At 44.4% G+C, this 13,206-nt stretch overlaps 1 protein-coding gene and 1 long non-coding RNA gene across 2 annotated transcripts in view; one reads left to right on the forward strand and one right to left on the reverse strand.

The window, feature by feature from the left end:
* The window catches only part of IGF1R (insulin like growth factor 1 receptor), a 185,471-nt gene that overhangs the window by 162,394 nt on the left and 9,871 nt on the right, over positions 1 to 13,206 (forward strand). The window contains exons 15-20 of the mRNA XM_083586238.1: positions 135 to 205; positions 1,998 to 2,227; positions 3,175 to 3,285; positions 6,209 to 6,368; positions 7,418 to 7,547; positions 9,206 to 9,340. Coding sequence (XP_083442364.1) covers positions 135 to 205; positions 1,998 to 2,227; positions 3,175 to 3,285; positions 6,209 to 6,368; positions 7,418 to 7,547; positions 9,206 to 9,340 — 837 coding nt within the window. The remainder of the gene's footprint in view (positions 1 to 134; positions 206 to 1,997; positions 2,228 to 3,174; positions 3,286 to 6,208; positions 6,369 to 7,417; positions 7,548 to 9,205; positions 9,341 to 13,206) is intronic.
* The window catches only part of LOC310749837, an 807,599-nt gene that overhangs the window by 49,575 nt on the left and 744,818 nt on the right, over positions 1 to 13,206 (reverse strand). The window lies entirely within an intron of this gene.

Here is a 13,206-nt window from a genome sequence, read left to right on the forward strand (position 1 = left end):
TGTGGGTGTGAAAAGCAAGTCACAAACCAGAACTCAAAGGTGAGAGGACCAGAATAGAGTGAAATGTTTATCTCTCTTTCTTTAAAAAAAATGTGTGTGTTGAAATAAGGAACTTTCCTCTTGCATTTTAACAGGAACAGCGACAGGCTTGGAAACGGAGTGCTCTATGCCTCTGTGAACCCAGAATATTTCAGCGCCTCAGATGGTAAGTCAGGCCTTCCACTTCTGACTCCTTTTAAGACAGCAACATCTTGGAATAAAAGTGAATGCAGAGTCTGAGGTGGAGTCACAAGAAGCTCTTTGTGTACCAGTTGTAAAGACAACCTTCACTGTCAGTCAGGCAAAGAGGAAGTTTGGGGGGCTGAGGAGAGGGGGTCTCAAGCTTTTTTTTTTTTAAGGGCAAGGTAGGTCAGAAAGTTCTTAAAGAAAACCTAATAGTATTTCTGTATTGCAATAGCATCAAGTATCACATCAGTGTACAGCAATAAAACATTAAACACTAATAAAATCATTTGAAGTGAACTTTAACAATTCTTTAAATTCTTGGTGATGTTTCTTAAAAGCACAGTGCAGGCCTCTTGTATATATTGATTTATATTTATTCTTTAAATTTCTGTCCCACACTTCCTCCTAAAGGAGCCCAGGGAGGCAAACAACCCCCAAAATGAAGGATATTTAAAATATTTAAAAACAGTAACATAAATACATAATTAAAAGATTGCTAGGAACCGTATCTTTCAGCTATCATAGTAACATAGGAAGCTACCTTATCCCAAATCAGACCATTGCTCCATCTAGCTCAGTATTGTTTCTGCTGCCTGGCAGAAGCCCTGCAGATTTTAAACAAAGTGCCTTCCCAGTCCTACCTAGAGATGTCAGAGATTGAACCTGAGACCTTCTGCACGAAAGGCAGATCCTCTGCTGCTGAGCTATGGTCCTTTCCTTCTCAATTCTTTCTCATCATCTTTCTCAGCTACACTTAGCACTAGTTTTTATTTGTAGTGAAACCTTTAACCTCCCCCCCCCTTAAATGCTAGGCTGTAGCTTTTTGAAGACTTGTCAGAGGTTGCACCTTCCAATTGCAAGCTAGGATTTATAGCTCTTAAGTTGCATCCTGGAGCAATCCAGTCCAGCTTTCTGGCATCCAAGAAAACAGGGAAATGTTAATGTTTTGGAGTTGAAATCTTGGCCTTGTTCTTGTAAGTTAAACCTGGAGTTTCATGTTGCTCGTGTATTTTTTTTTTAATAAAAAAATATCTTCCTATTCATCCAAAAGAAGTTCCCCAAGTGACTTTCAAATCACAAAAATACCCAACAGCAACAGTCCCTCCCCTCAGGCTTACACTTCTAAAAAAATGATACAAAAGGAAAATGGATTGGTAGGGAGGAGGAAATAAGAAAACACATGTGCAAATTATTAGTTACAAAGTTAACTAATCGCCAGCTGAGTGGAAAATGTCCCTTCTCTTAATTCCCTCCCCCCCGAGCGTGTTGTAATGGTGGCTGCCACCCTCTGTTGATTAAAAAGCATGTTACAGCTTTTTAATCACATTATTCTGCTCCCCTCTGTTGAAATGCATAGCAGCTGCTAAGCAAAGTGTCCTTACCCTCTTAAAATATGCTTTTGCATTACACCTCTGCTGCAGAATGCTCCCTTGCCAGGTACACCACATGCTAAAGTTTGGGTCTGTGTCTTCAGCAGTAGGTTCATTTGTGCATCCTCGGGTGTGATGTTTTCGCTCAGGGTCAGTTTCCAATCTGTGAAATGGGGGCAACATTATAGCATGGCTAAACAACATAATGATTACAAAGGACTGAAGCAGTAAGATGACTGTTGAAATAAAAGCATGAAGTGCAGAACATCCCAGTATGCTTTAATGGAAAAGGACGTTGCTTGCACTCTGTTTTGTTTTTTTTTTTTTGTTTTTTTTTTAATTATGATCGTTGTTTCAGTTCAAAGCTGCTTGTGAAACGGGTTCTCCTTGTGATTTTTACAGTGTACGTTCCAGATGAATGGGAAGTACCCCGGGAAAAGATTACCATGTGCCGAGAATTGGGGCAGGGCTCCTTTGGAATGGTGTACGAAGGGATAGCGAAAGGCGTGGTTAAAGACGAGCCAGAAACCAGGGTGGCCATCAAAACAGTCAACGAGTCGGCAAGCATGCGAGAGCGGATTGAGTTTCTGAATGAGGCTTCGGTGATGAAGGAGTTCAACTGCCACCATGTCGTAAGTTGCTGAAGCACATTAAAGCTTTTTCCACTCCGCGCTATCCCCCGTTCTCTTACTTAAATCCTGGGAAATGCTGCTTCAAACAGGAAAACAGCCATTTGCTTACCTGTATGATGCTTTTGTACAGAACTGGTATAAATGGAGTTCTGAATCAGAAAAAAAGCTTCCTTCATAGTTTTTGGATTAGTTTTCTCAATGCTCTTCCCAAGTTCTTTTTGGGGCAGGGCGGCACTGCTTTAAATTATGTTGAGTACGCGGGTGGCGCTGTGGGTTAAACCACAGAGCCTAAGACTTGCCGATCAGAAGGTTGGCGGTTCAAATCCCTGCGACGGGGTGAGCTCCCATTGCTTGGTCCCTGCTCCTGCCAACCTAGCAGTTCGAAAGCACATCAAAGTGCAAGTAGATAAATAGGTACCGCTCCGGCGGGAAGGTAAACGGCGTTTCCATGCGCTGCTCTGGTTCGCCAGAAGCGGCTTAGTCATGCTGGCCACATGACCTGGAAGCTGTACGCCGGCTCCCTCGGCCACTAAAGCGAGATGAGTTCCACAACCCCAGAGTCGGTCACGACTGGACCTAATGGTCAGGGGTCCCTTTACCCTTTACCTTTACCTTACGCAGCTAGGAGGAGGATGCTGACATCTGGTGCCACCCTCTGGACTGGCTGTAAGTAAGAAGGTGGGCATCTTGAGGCTTCCTGTGGACAGGCTGAAGTTGGTGGGGCAGAGTCCCATTCACCCTAGTGGCCTGGCCTCCACTGCTTATGTTATGTTATTTCTATCTCTCTCTCCTCCTCTTCCCCCTTTCCCATGTGGATGCATCGTGTTTGGTTTGTGTGTGTGTAGTGAAGAGTCACACACTCACAAGTGCAGTACAGTATATGAGTGCACACCTTTGAATAAAAAGCTGCCTCTACAGGTGAATAACCCAAGGCTTTCTTCTTTCAGGTGCGGCTGCTTGGAGTTGTTTCTCAAGGCCAGCCCACGCTGGTCATCATGGAACTTATGACCCGTGGAGACTTGAAGAGTTACCTGCGGTCACTCCGACCAGGCACAGAGGTCAGTCCTGTGTTGAAAGGTTTAACTGTTTTTTTGCAGTCCAAGCAGTTGCCCCGGGGGCAGGGGCGAGGAGGCTGACCTGGGGAGGGGAAGAGAGATAATGAGGGGTACTCGTCCCCCATGGGCCTTAAAATGGTTAGTGACTCCCCATCTAACTGTTAGCAGTCTTAATTCTGTTTAGAAATGTGGTAGCTATTTAGTTATGAGCTAGTGGCGCTGTGGGTTAAACCACAGAGCCTAGGACTTGCCGATCAGAAGGTCGGCGGTTCGAATCCCCGCGACGGGGTGAGCTCCCGTTGCTTGGTCCCTGCTCCTGCCAATCTAGCAGTTCGAAAGCACGTCAAAAAGTGCAAGTAGATAAATAGGTACCACTCCGGCGGGAAGGTAAACGGCGTTTCTGTGCGCTGCTGTGGTTCACCAGAAGTGGCTTAGTCATGCTAGCCACATGACCCAGAAGCTGTACGCCGGCTCCCTCGGCCAATAAAGCGAGACGAGCGCCGCAACCCCAGAGTCGGTCACAACTGGACCTAATGGTCAGGGGTCCCTTTACCTTTACCTAAATAGAGTTATAGCATTGTTACATTGTTGTATTTAAAAATAAGAACTTTCCATCATATTGGGGGGGGAGAGAGCTTTCCATCATTTGAAAATACAGAATCACCGAAGGTTTGTTGTAAGAAACCCCACCAGCCCCAGGTGTAGGTATTCTTGCCTCTTCCACCTGAGGTGCCCTAACCAAAACAGGGTGTGTGACCCATCTCCTTGTGCGTTTTTGGGGTGCTTCCATATTGCTGTAGCAGGTGAAGAGTCTGGCCTGTGAGCTGGGGCATCTCCCAGTTCAGATACTGCCTTGACTATGGCCTCCCTGGCAGCGATGTGGGTGGTTTATTTTCCTGTTTGATAAGTTCCTTAGTAACAATGAGATGCCTACTGCAAATGCAATAGCAGCCAAGCTTGGCAGTTTTGATGTTTTTAGCTGTGTTTATTAAATACAAGTAAAATAAACATGGTATAAACTAGATCACTCTCTGGGGCACTCTTCCTGATACAAACAGAAAATGTTCTGATTTAGATTAACCATGTGCAAATTCCCAACTGGAAATAGTTCCAAGTCTTAAATTTTGAAAACCCACATCACTGCTCCCTAGCTAGGCAAATGGCAGTTATCTTCTACAGATGATACGGGGAAGGAGGTTACAACACTCTGTAGTAGACGGATGTGCTCAGTTCCTAGAAAAAGGAAGTCATTTGTAGAAGAATAGATGCAGTTGAGGTTCTTTGTTCATTACTTTATTTAGTTTCTTGCCCCGCTTTGCCGTAAGGTCCCAAAGCAGTTTATGAGAATAAATCATACAGCTATAAAACAATTACAAAATAGCGTGCAATACCGGGACACCCTCACACAAACAATAAAAGTAAAAACAATTAAAGAGAGTATATAAAAATAATAATTCTGTTTATAAAACAGTACAAACATTTAAAAGCAATTCCACATTTAAAAAGAGTTAAAATAGTTCTATTATAAGATTATAAGAACTATTATAGAATAGTTCTATACATATAAGACCCATTCAGTATTATATGTCTATGCTCAATATGTGAACAGTGTATAGAGTACTTGTATTTTCTAGAAATTTTCTGCTTTCCTCCTCAAACCTGTAAACTGCTGTCATTTTGACCTTTTTGCCCAGATTTGGACCCCATGAGCCACCATCCCTCTCAGTGATTATAGGTGGCAGTTGCTTGTTTCTTTATGCCTGTCATGTGCACCGCTAGACTGGCTGCTTTTCAGGCCTGAATTAAACTTTCTGTGCCTACGCGTAACCCAGCGTGGGTCTTTGGTAGGCGCACAGATAAGCTAATTGCTCATGTATTAAATGCTACATGCTGTTACCCTTTTTGTTTTTGATCTGAATTATGAATGAGTGTTGCAACAAACACTAATATTTAGTCATGCACCCAGCATTTAGCATTCATGCTGGCAATTAGAAGGCTTGCAGCCGCCCACATGCTGTTTGCACGGTCCAAATAGGGTAGGCGAAAGCGGGAGCCCCTGAAAACCATATTCTGCTAAAATGAGGGCTAGTGGTATATGCTCGGGTCTCCCTGTAGGCACTTGCCTTCATTGCGGTCAGCCTCTGGAGTAGATAATTTACAGTTAAAGTAGTGGGAGCACCTCACATTTGTGGAAGAGGGCAATTAAAATGTGATTGGGAAGCAAACTACATTTCTTCCTTGAAAGGGAAAATGGGATTACACAAATTAATGGATGAAAGACTCTCAGTGGCTATGAGCCATGGTGGCAATGTTTTCCCTCCACTGTCAGAGGTGTTGGGAACAGTACAGCAGAGATCATTCCACGTGCAACTTAAGGGTTAATTCTGTTCATGTTAAAAGGTAGGCAGGTGGAAATATTGCTTAGCAACCAGGAACAGTTGGATGATAGTTGCTGCAGAAGTTTTTTCTCTGTATGTTTGTTTGATTGTTCCCCTGCTATGTACAGGAATTGGCTAGTCTGTCCAAACTTGGGTAGGATTGAACTCCTTGTACAGTATTCCCTCCCACTCTAGAGGGCCAAATTTGGTGCATGGAACTGGCTGGAATTCCTGAACAGGACTGAACTCCCTGTGCATCAATCCTGCTTTCTGCAGTCATGTCTCTACCTGCTAGACACCTGACGTCACATGTGACATCAGCTGTAGGGCAGTTGGCCATGGTTTCAAAGAAATGGCTTGACGGGCCAAGTAGGGAGGCCTGGGTTTGCCACCTGTGTTTAACCTTTCTTTTGGAACGGATTGATGGCTAGATGCAAATAAATGAATCTGAACAGATCCTAGCCAAACCATTGAAAATTTAGCAAGGAAGGAAGCAACAGCTTCTTAAACTCATGTTAACAGTTGTCTTTCTCTTCTTTTTTGTTCAGAATAACCCAGCTCATATTCCTCCAGCCCTAAAGAAGATGATTCAGATGGCAGGCGAGATTGCGGATGGCATGGCTTATCTCAACGCCAACAAGTTTGTCCACAGAGATCTCGCTGCAAGGAACTGTATGGTGGCTGAGGACTTTACTGTGAAAATTGGAGGTATTCCCCCCCTTTTTTTTTCAGTCCAAAGGTGAAATACAAAGGGAAGAAGGATCTTAGTTCTAGGTAGGGCATTTGGAAGCCACAGGTCTGCAAAAGGTTTTTCCTGCTGCTTGTTATCATTAAATTTATTCCCCATCCTTCACCAGCAGGTCCCAGGGCGGGTTACAACAATTTAAAATTCAGAATTAAAATCAGTTAAAGCATACTACGTTTGCAAGAATAGGATGGGTCCTGAAAATGCATCTTCAGCAGCTACTTCTGTTTAGAGCTGTGCCTGTCACATGTCTCGAGAACAACACTGGGCAAGTCTATGTCTAGTGGAGAGCCAAGCACCCTGAGTGTCTTGGCTTTTAAGTTTTTAAGAATAAAATGAGCAAAAGCAAGTTTCTGGCCATTTATTTGGGCTGTGGAGTAGGCAGAGCTTGAAAATGCTGTGGGCAGGGCTTTGTGAGATCACTAGAGGCTGCTGGAGTAAAATGTCCAGTTTTCAGCAAGGTAGAATTTTGCCTCCTCCTCCTCCCTCCTTATGACTCCAGATGAAAAAGGTATTTGTGGTGCATCCTGTGAGTGCAAGGAAGCACAAATAGAAACCTCCAGGGGAGCCACAGCAGTGACCAATCTGTTTGATTCACTGGAGAAATAATATTTGTACACACTGCCTTTCCTCTAAGCAGGTCGGGGCAGTGTGCCACATGGATTTCTCCACTCTCATTTTATTCTTCCAATAACTCTGTGAGTTACATTGCATGCATCACCAGGTAGGGCTGGGAACCCCCGCTTCCTGAAACCCTGGAGAGCTGCTGCCAGTCAGTGTAGCCAGTATTAAGCTAGAAGGACCCAATGTTCTGACTCTCCCTCAGGTGTCAGTTGTTGGCAGCTTGAATTGTTTAGAGATAGTTCATAAGGTTCTTCAGCTTTCATGGCAATGTGGTACTTTTGTTTTATTTTTACCATTATTATTATTATTATTATTATTATTATTATTATTATTACTACTATTATTATTATTATTTATTTCAACATGTGTCCTGTTGTGTACCATGTAGATTTTGGCATGACGAGAGATATCTACGAGACCGATTACTATCGCAAAGGTGGGAAGGGACTGCTGCCCGTCCGCTGGATGTCCCCAGAATCACTGAAGGACGGCGTGTTCACGACAAACTCGGACGTCTGGTAATAATGAATGTGTCTGGGGTTGTTTTTGCAACATTCCCAGAACCCCTGCAACTTGATTATGGCTTGGAGAAAACACCACATCAAGCTTTTGAACAACCCTGGTTTTTCCTGTTATCTATCCTATTTGTAGACTCCTTGCTGCGGCCCCTATGTAATATAGTCTCAAGGGTGCTACTTCCTCTGTTTTGGAACTTCTGTCATGCCAAACCCCCAGTTTTAAACATGTTTAAACAAATACCTATATGGCTTTAAGGCTGGCTCGGTCCTGTAATATCCATGCAGGGCTACTTAGCAGCTGCTGCAAAAGAATTAGAGAGGAGAACTAGAGACATTGCAAGAAAACACCAGGACTTTTTCTGTATATATATAAAAATGGGCTTTGGATTAAATTCTTTGACATAATAGACTTAAAGCTGTAAAATTAGAAGTTGTGTCATTTTGTGTCTATGCCGTTTTCCCCACAGCCCCAGAGAAGCATTTTGAAACTCCACGCTTTGGCAGTCATGCTTCTTACATAGACGAGTGTATTTTGGAAACCACTTGGCTTCCCATTGCAGAATTCTTGGGAAGGGAGAACCCGTTGCTCCCTTTGTAGCCCTGTCTTCTGGAAAAGCTAATTTCAGAGCTGGGCTTACATAGCTTTTATTTCAGATTCCACTGACGGAGTAAAATAAGCACACTATCATCCAAGCCAGAAATAGTGTTCATGGAGGGGTGTGCGTGATTTGAATCCAGATCCCAGGGTATTGAGATTTTAGTTAGAACCGGGCAAGTTTCTATTAGGATGGATTCCAGCATCTGCATTCATGTGGAAGAGTCCCTTGTGCAGACACAAAATTCCCGTGTAGTATTTGGAGCATAAAGTGTTACTTGCAATACAAAATCCATGTGACTTTGTCATAAACCCAGCCTCCTGTTTTGCAGATATTTTCTGCAGATCAACACTGAGTTTTTACTTTTAAATCATGACATAATTTACACTTCAGGGAGGTGCATGTGTAAAACCAGCAAAACACTCAAAGCAACTGACCCAAACAGCCACTTTCCTAAAAGCTGTTGCACTCGTTTCTTTTTCCAAAATGAGAGATTTATTACCAGATCAGAAAAGGCGTGTGCCCCATAACTTGTGAATGGTTTCCTGAGTGGTGGCTTTGGTGTAGGCGCAGTCTTCCAGAAGCCACGACATATACTGGTTTATCACATGTATATTCCAAGCCATAAAAGGTAGCCTCGTACCTCCAGTAGTCCACAGAAAGAATGCCAATGTGATGTTGGGCCATCAGTGAACACATGGCTTGCTGTTTGCCCCCATAATAAAGCTGGAATCCTTTGATCTTTCCGTCTCCGTACCTCAGAGCAGCCTTTCATTATGCATGTGGCTTTTTCAAGCCCTGCTCCATTTCCTCCTCAGTTAGGCCCAATTCCCATACCTCTGGAATTTCTCTGCTCTTGACTCCCTTTGTTGAGGTGAGATATTGTCCTTCGTTTGCAAGTCTGGGGTAGAGAAGGAGGTTACTTACTTAGTTGATGATGATGTGAGCAAAATACCCGATCCCCTCTCTGATGCTCACATAAGCACAGTGCACAAAAGTAGCCAATTCAGTTTAAACTTCGGTTTGCTAGAATGCTACCTAACCTTTAGGCTTTTCTTGTAGGTCTTTTGGTGTCGTCTTGTGGGAAATAGCCACATTAGCAGAGCAGCCTTACCAAGGCATGTCCAACGAGCAAGTTCTTCGCTTCGTGATGGAGGGCGGTCTTCTGGAGAAGCCAGACAACTGTCCTGATATGCTGTATGTATCGACCCATCTTTATCTGCCTTTCTCTTCTCACCTGACTGCCTTGACTCTGATGCTAACAAGCTGTCTGTGTCATCAAGGCAGGCTGAAGGGGTGGTGGGGGATATGGAACTGAGCTACTGCAGATTTGAGCAGATTCTTTTTGCTGAGACCCAGTTGCCCATGAAGATCACTTTCCCATTTACGCTGTTTCCCATTAAGAATTGCTGTCATTGAAGCCAGAGCTAGGAAGTCTTATGTGGGCAATGCCAAACCTCTGTCCTACACAATGTATTGCATGTATTTCATTGACCATAACTCCAGTTGGGAAGGGCCATAGCTCAGCAGTAGAGCTTAGCATGCAGAAGGTCCCAGGTTTAATCTCTAGCTAGAGTTGGGATACATACTGGCCTAAAACCCCATAGAGCTGTTGCCAGTCAGTGTATACAGTACTGAGCTAGGTGGACAAGTGGTCTGACTCCATTTCAGCTTCCTATGAGCCCCTGATTCTTTCAAGTCAGGAATCTTCATAACACTAATGTTTCTTTCGGAAGGTTTTCCTCCCACCGGAAGCAGCTACAATGGTTAGCCAGCTTTAGGCTGTTTTGTCTCAACCCCCAGCTTTTACACAAGCTGGTTTCAAGCCTGGTTCGCTTCTCTGTGAACTGGCTTTCTGGAAAAGAAATGCTGCGCCTTGCTGTTTGCGATTTTGTCGGAGGCCCACACAAGGGATGCAATAGCTTAGGGGGCCCCAGCTGCTTCAGATTCTTGGGGAAAGAGCTTATTTGGCCAGCGAACTCGGGATGGTGTCCGGTGACAATCCAGTGTTGTTTTGCTGCCTGCTTGCTCGCTCGGGTTGGGCAAGAGGAAGAGCCTGTTGGAGGTTGCCATGGAAGTGGATTTCCCCCACCTTGCATTCTTTCCCTTCCAGGATGGGAATCTCCAGCAGGCTCAAACGGCTTTGAAATTATGCTTGACATTGTGGGAATAGCTCAGCAAGGCGGGCGAGAGGAAGGGTGTGTGTGCTTGTGTGTGTTTTGGAGTTCTGTAGAGGGAAAGAAATGTTTTCCCATTTTCATTTCCTTTGGCGGGGACGACAACGGACAAATAGATGAGAATAATAGGGTGTTTTGTTTTGTTTTAAAAGCTCTGAGGTGTTTCCCGCCCCCCAGCATTAAGACTGATATAATGTTGAGAGAAATATTTCACATACTTTTGTTTCCTTTGGGCATTTCCAAGCTATATTAGTCACTGATTAAAGTTGAGGGTTTGGAATGAAGTTTCGTATAGAGTTAAATGTTGAGTTGCTAATATGTACCAATTGACATGATTTATGGAATCAATAACTCTTCCTTCCCCCCTTGAATTGACTTCAACTGATGGTCAGACTTTACATAATTCATTTTTCTGATCCTTCATGGGGTAAATGACTCAGTTTTGGAAAGCAGCAGACAACTGCAGAGCTTTGAATTCCAGCCCTCAATATGGTTACTAAGGTTTAATCCAGGGGCTGCCACTGAAGTACCAAGTCAAGTTCAAGGTCTTGCCCTGGGCAGGCTTGGGGAACAAGGACCACATTACGTTCTTAACATCCTTTTGAGGGCCACACATCAGTGAAAGATGGAGCAATGAATGGGAACTTTGCTTTTGTACTGTAGGTTGGTTTCTGCACGCGCACACACAAGCACATGTGTGTGTGTGTGTGTGTGTGTGTGTGTGTCTATGCACCATCCAGACAAGCAAGAGGCAATACCAGAGTTCAAGGAGTATTTTGAACTATTTTAAAATATATTGTGAATAAGAACATACTGTTTGAGATTTCTGTATGTAGTGTGTGCTGTTGTATTGTGCTTTTGCTGTTTTTTGTTGGGAGCTGCCCATAGTGGCTGGGGCAATGCAGTCAGATGGGTGGCATAATAAATAAATGATGATGGTGATGGTGATGATGCTTTATGGCAGAGTTGGGATTTGAACTCTGGTCTCTCAGGTCCTACTCTGGCACTCTAACCACTACTCCACATTTGGCTTGTATATCATGTTGCTCTGCCCCCATCATTTGGAGTGTTGTTCCAACCAGCATCATACACACCTGCTGTTGGTCCAAAGGGGGCAGGAAACCATCCATCACCAGGACCTGTCCTCTTTGCTTTACTGAAGGACCAGCTCCATTTGGCTCTTCCTCTCCCTGAACTGTTTTCATTCCAGCTGCTCAGTGTAAAAACTATTAACTTAAGGGTACCTGAATTTTCTTCTTGCCCTCTTCTCTCCCCTTCAACTGTTCCTTTTGTATGGTGCCTTTTAGACTGCAAGCCTCCAGGCAGAGATTTATTTCCTTCCTTCCTTCCTTCCTTCCTTCCTTCCTTCCTTCCTTCCTTCCTTCCTTCCTTCCTTCCTTCTCTCTCACCCATTGCTCATATCTCAGCTGCTCTGGGAGCCTTCTTCAAGTGTAAAAATACTGTACCTATAATGAATCATTACCAGCTTAAACAGGGGGACCCTGACGGACCAAGGCGGGTGGTTGTTGCTTTTCATTTCCAGCTGCACAACTGCAACTACATATTAATCCAGCCTCAGACACGGACTTCCATTCGGAATCCAGCAAAGAAGATGCTGTTATTAGCATATTGGTTTTCTCTCCTCCCTCCCGGTTCCATCCACTTACAGATTCTTCCTCCATCTTGGGAAGTGCATCTTGTTTCCAAGACAGTATAAACAAGGCCTCCTTAACCACTCGGTGCGAGTAGCAAAAAACTTCCTATTATGGGAAGCACTGGCACTGGCTTAAAGGAAGTGTGATGTGTGCTTGCTGGCGCTGATAGTCACGTGTCTCCCGTTCCACTGGTTGTGGTATCTCCTCAGCAATGCCCAAAGGCCACAGGGCAGGAAGCCAGCCCAGTGTCCCATGCTCTTGGCTCCAGCTGGTGTGCCAGTCCGTCCGTCTCCCCCCCCCCCCCCGAGACAGAGCCTCGTCAGCTGGGGAGGAACAGCGATGAAGTAACAGAAATGGATCTCGGATATTTTTGTCACACTCTTTCTCCTTGGTTGTGAGGGGGTGGGGGAAGGTGAGGAGGGGGTGGCAGCTGTTCCTGCAGGCTGCCTGCTTTTCAAGAGGAGGGAAGCTAGGCAAACATAGGGCTTACTTAAAGGGGGATGGGGAGAGAACATTTCACCCCCTTGTCCTGGGCATCTGCTGGGGGAAGGTAAGGGGGCAGTCCCCCCTCCTCATATAAACCGTTATTCCCAGATTTTCAGCTTTCATATTTTTAAAAAAGTAAGTTTGTGGCATTTGTAGAATGTGGCCAAATGTACAGGCACTATTCTTACTTTTTTGTGAGAAATTAGCTTGCTTCCCCTGTCATATTGCGCGCGTGCGCACACACGCACACACACCCAATCCAAAAAAATTATTTGGAACACCCATGATCTATTACCAGGCTAGAATTTATGATACCATTTTTATGAGGCCACACGGTTGTACCACTAACACGTTTTTCCAGGCACAGGAATAGGGATCTCCTAACAATTCTGAGCACCCTTAAAAATCTACTGTTTTCCTGGATTCCTTGGGGGGGGGGGAAAGCCATGAGTCTAAAGTGGCATAATAGTGTTTAAATGCATGGTGCCTAACTAAAGTTGGTCGTTTAGTATCAGTGGTCGGTTGGTCCCACACTGTGGAAAACATCCAGCAGAGATTTGGCACAGGCATCTTCCATTTTGTCTTTCTGTTGAAGACATTTTTATGTAGACAGACCTTTGCAGCTGTTTAGTTTTTTTATTAACCAGTCACCTTACTGGTAATCTGTATTTTTGTTTGTACAGATGTACCTTGGTTCTCAAACAGAATCCGCTCTGGAAGTCTGTTTGACTTCCAAAAACGGTCG

This window comes from Podarcis filfolensis (assembly GCF_964270895.1).
Source record: "Podarcis filfolensis genome assembly, chromosome: 14".
Classification (NCBI taxonomy): Eukaryota; Metazoa; Chordata; class Lepidosauria; order Squamata; family Lacertidae; genus Podarcis; species Podarcis filfolensis.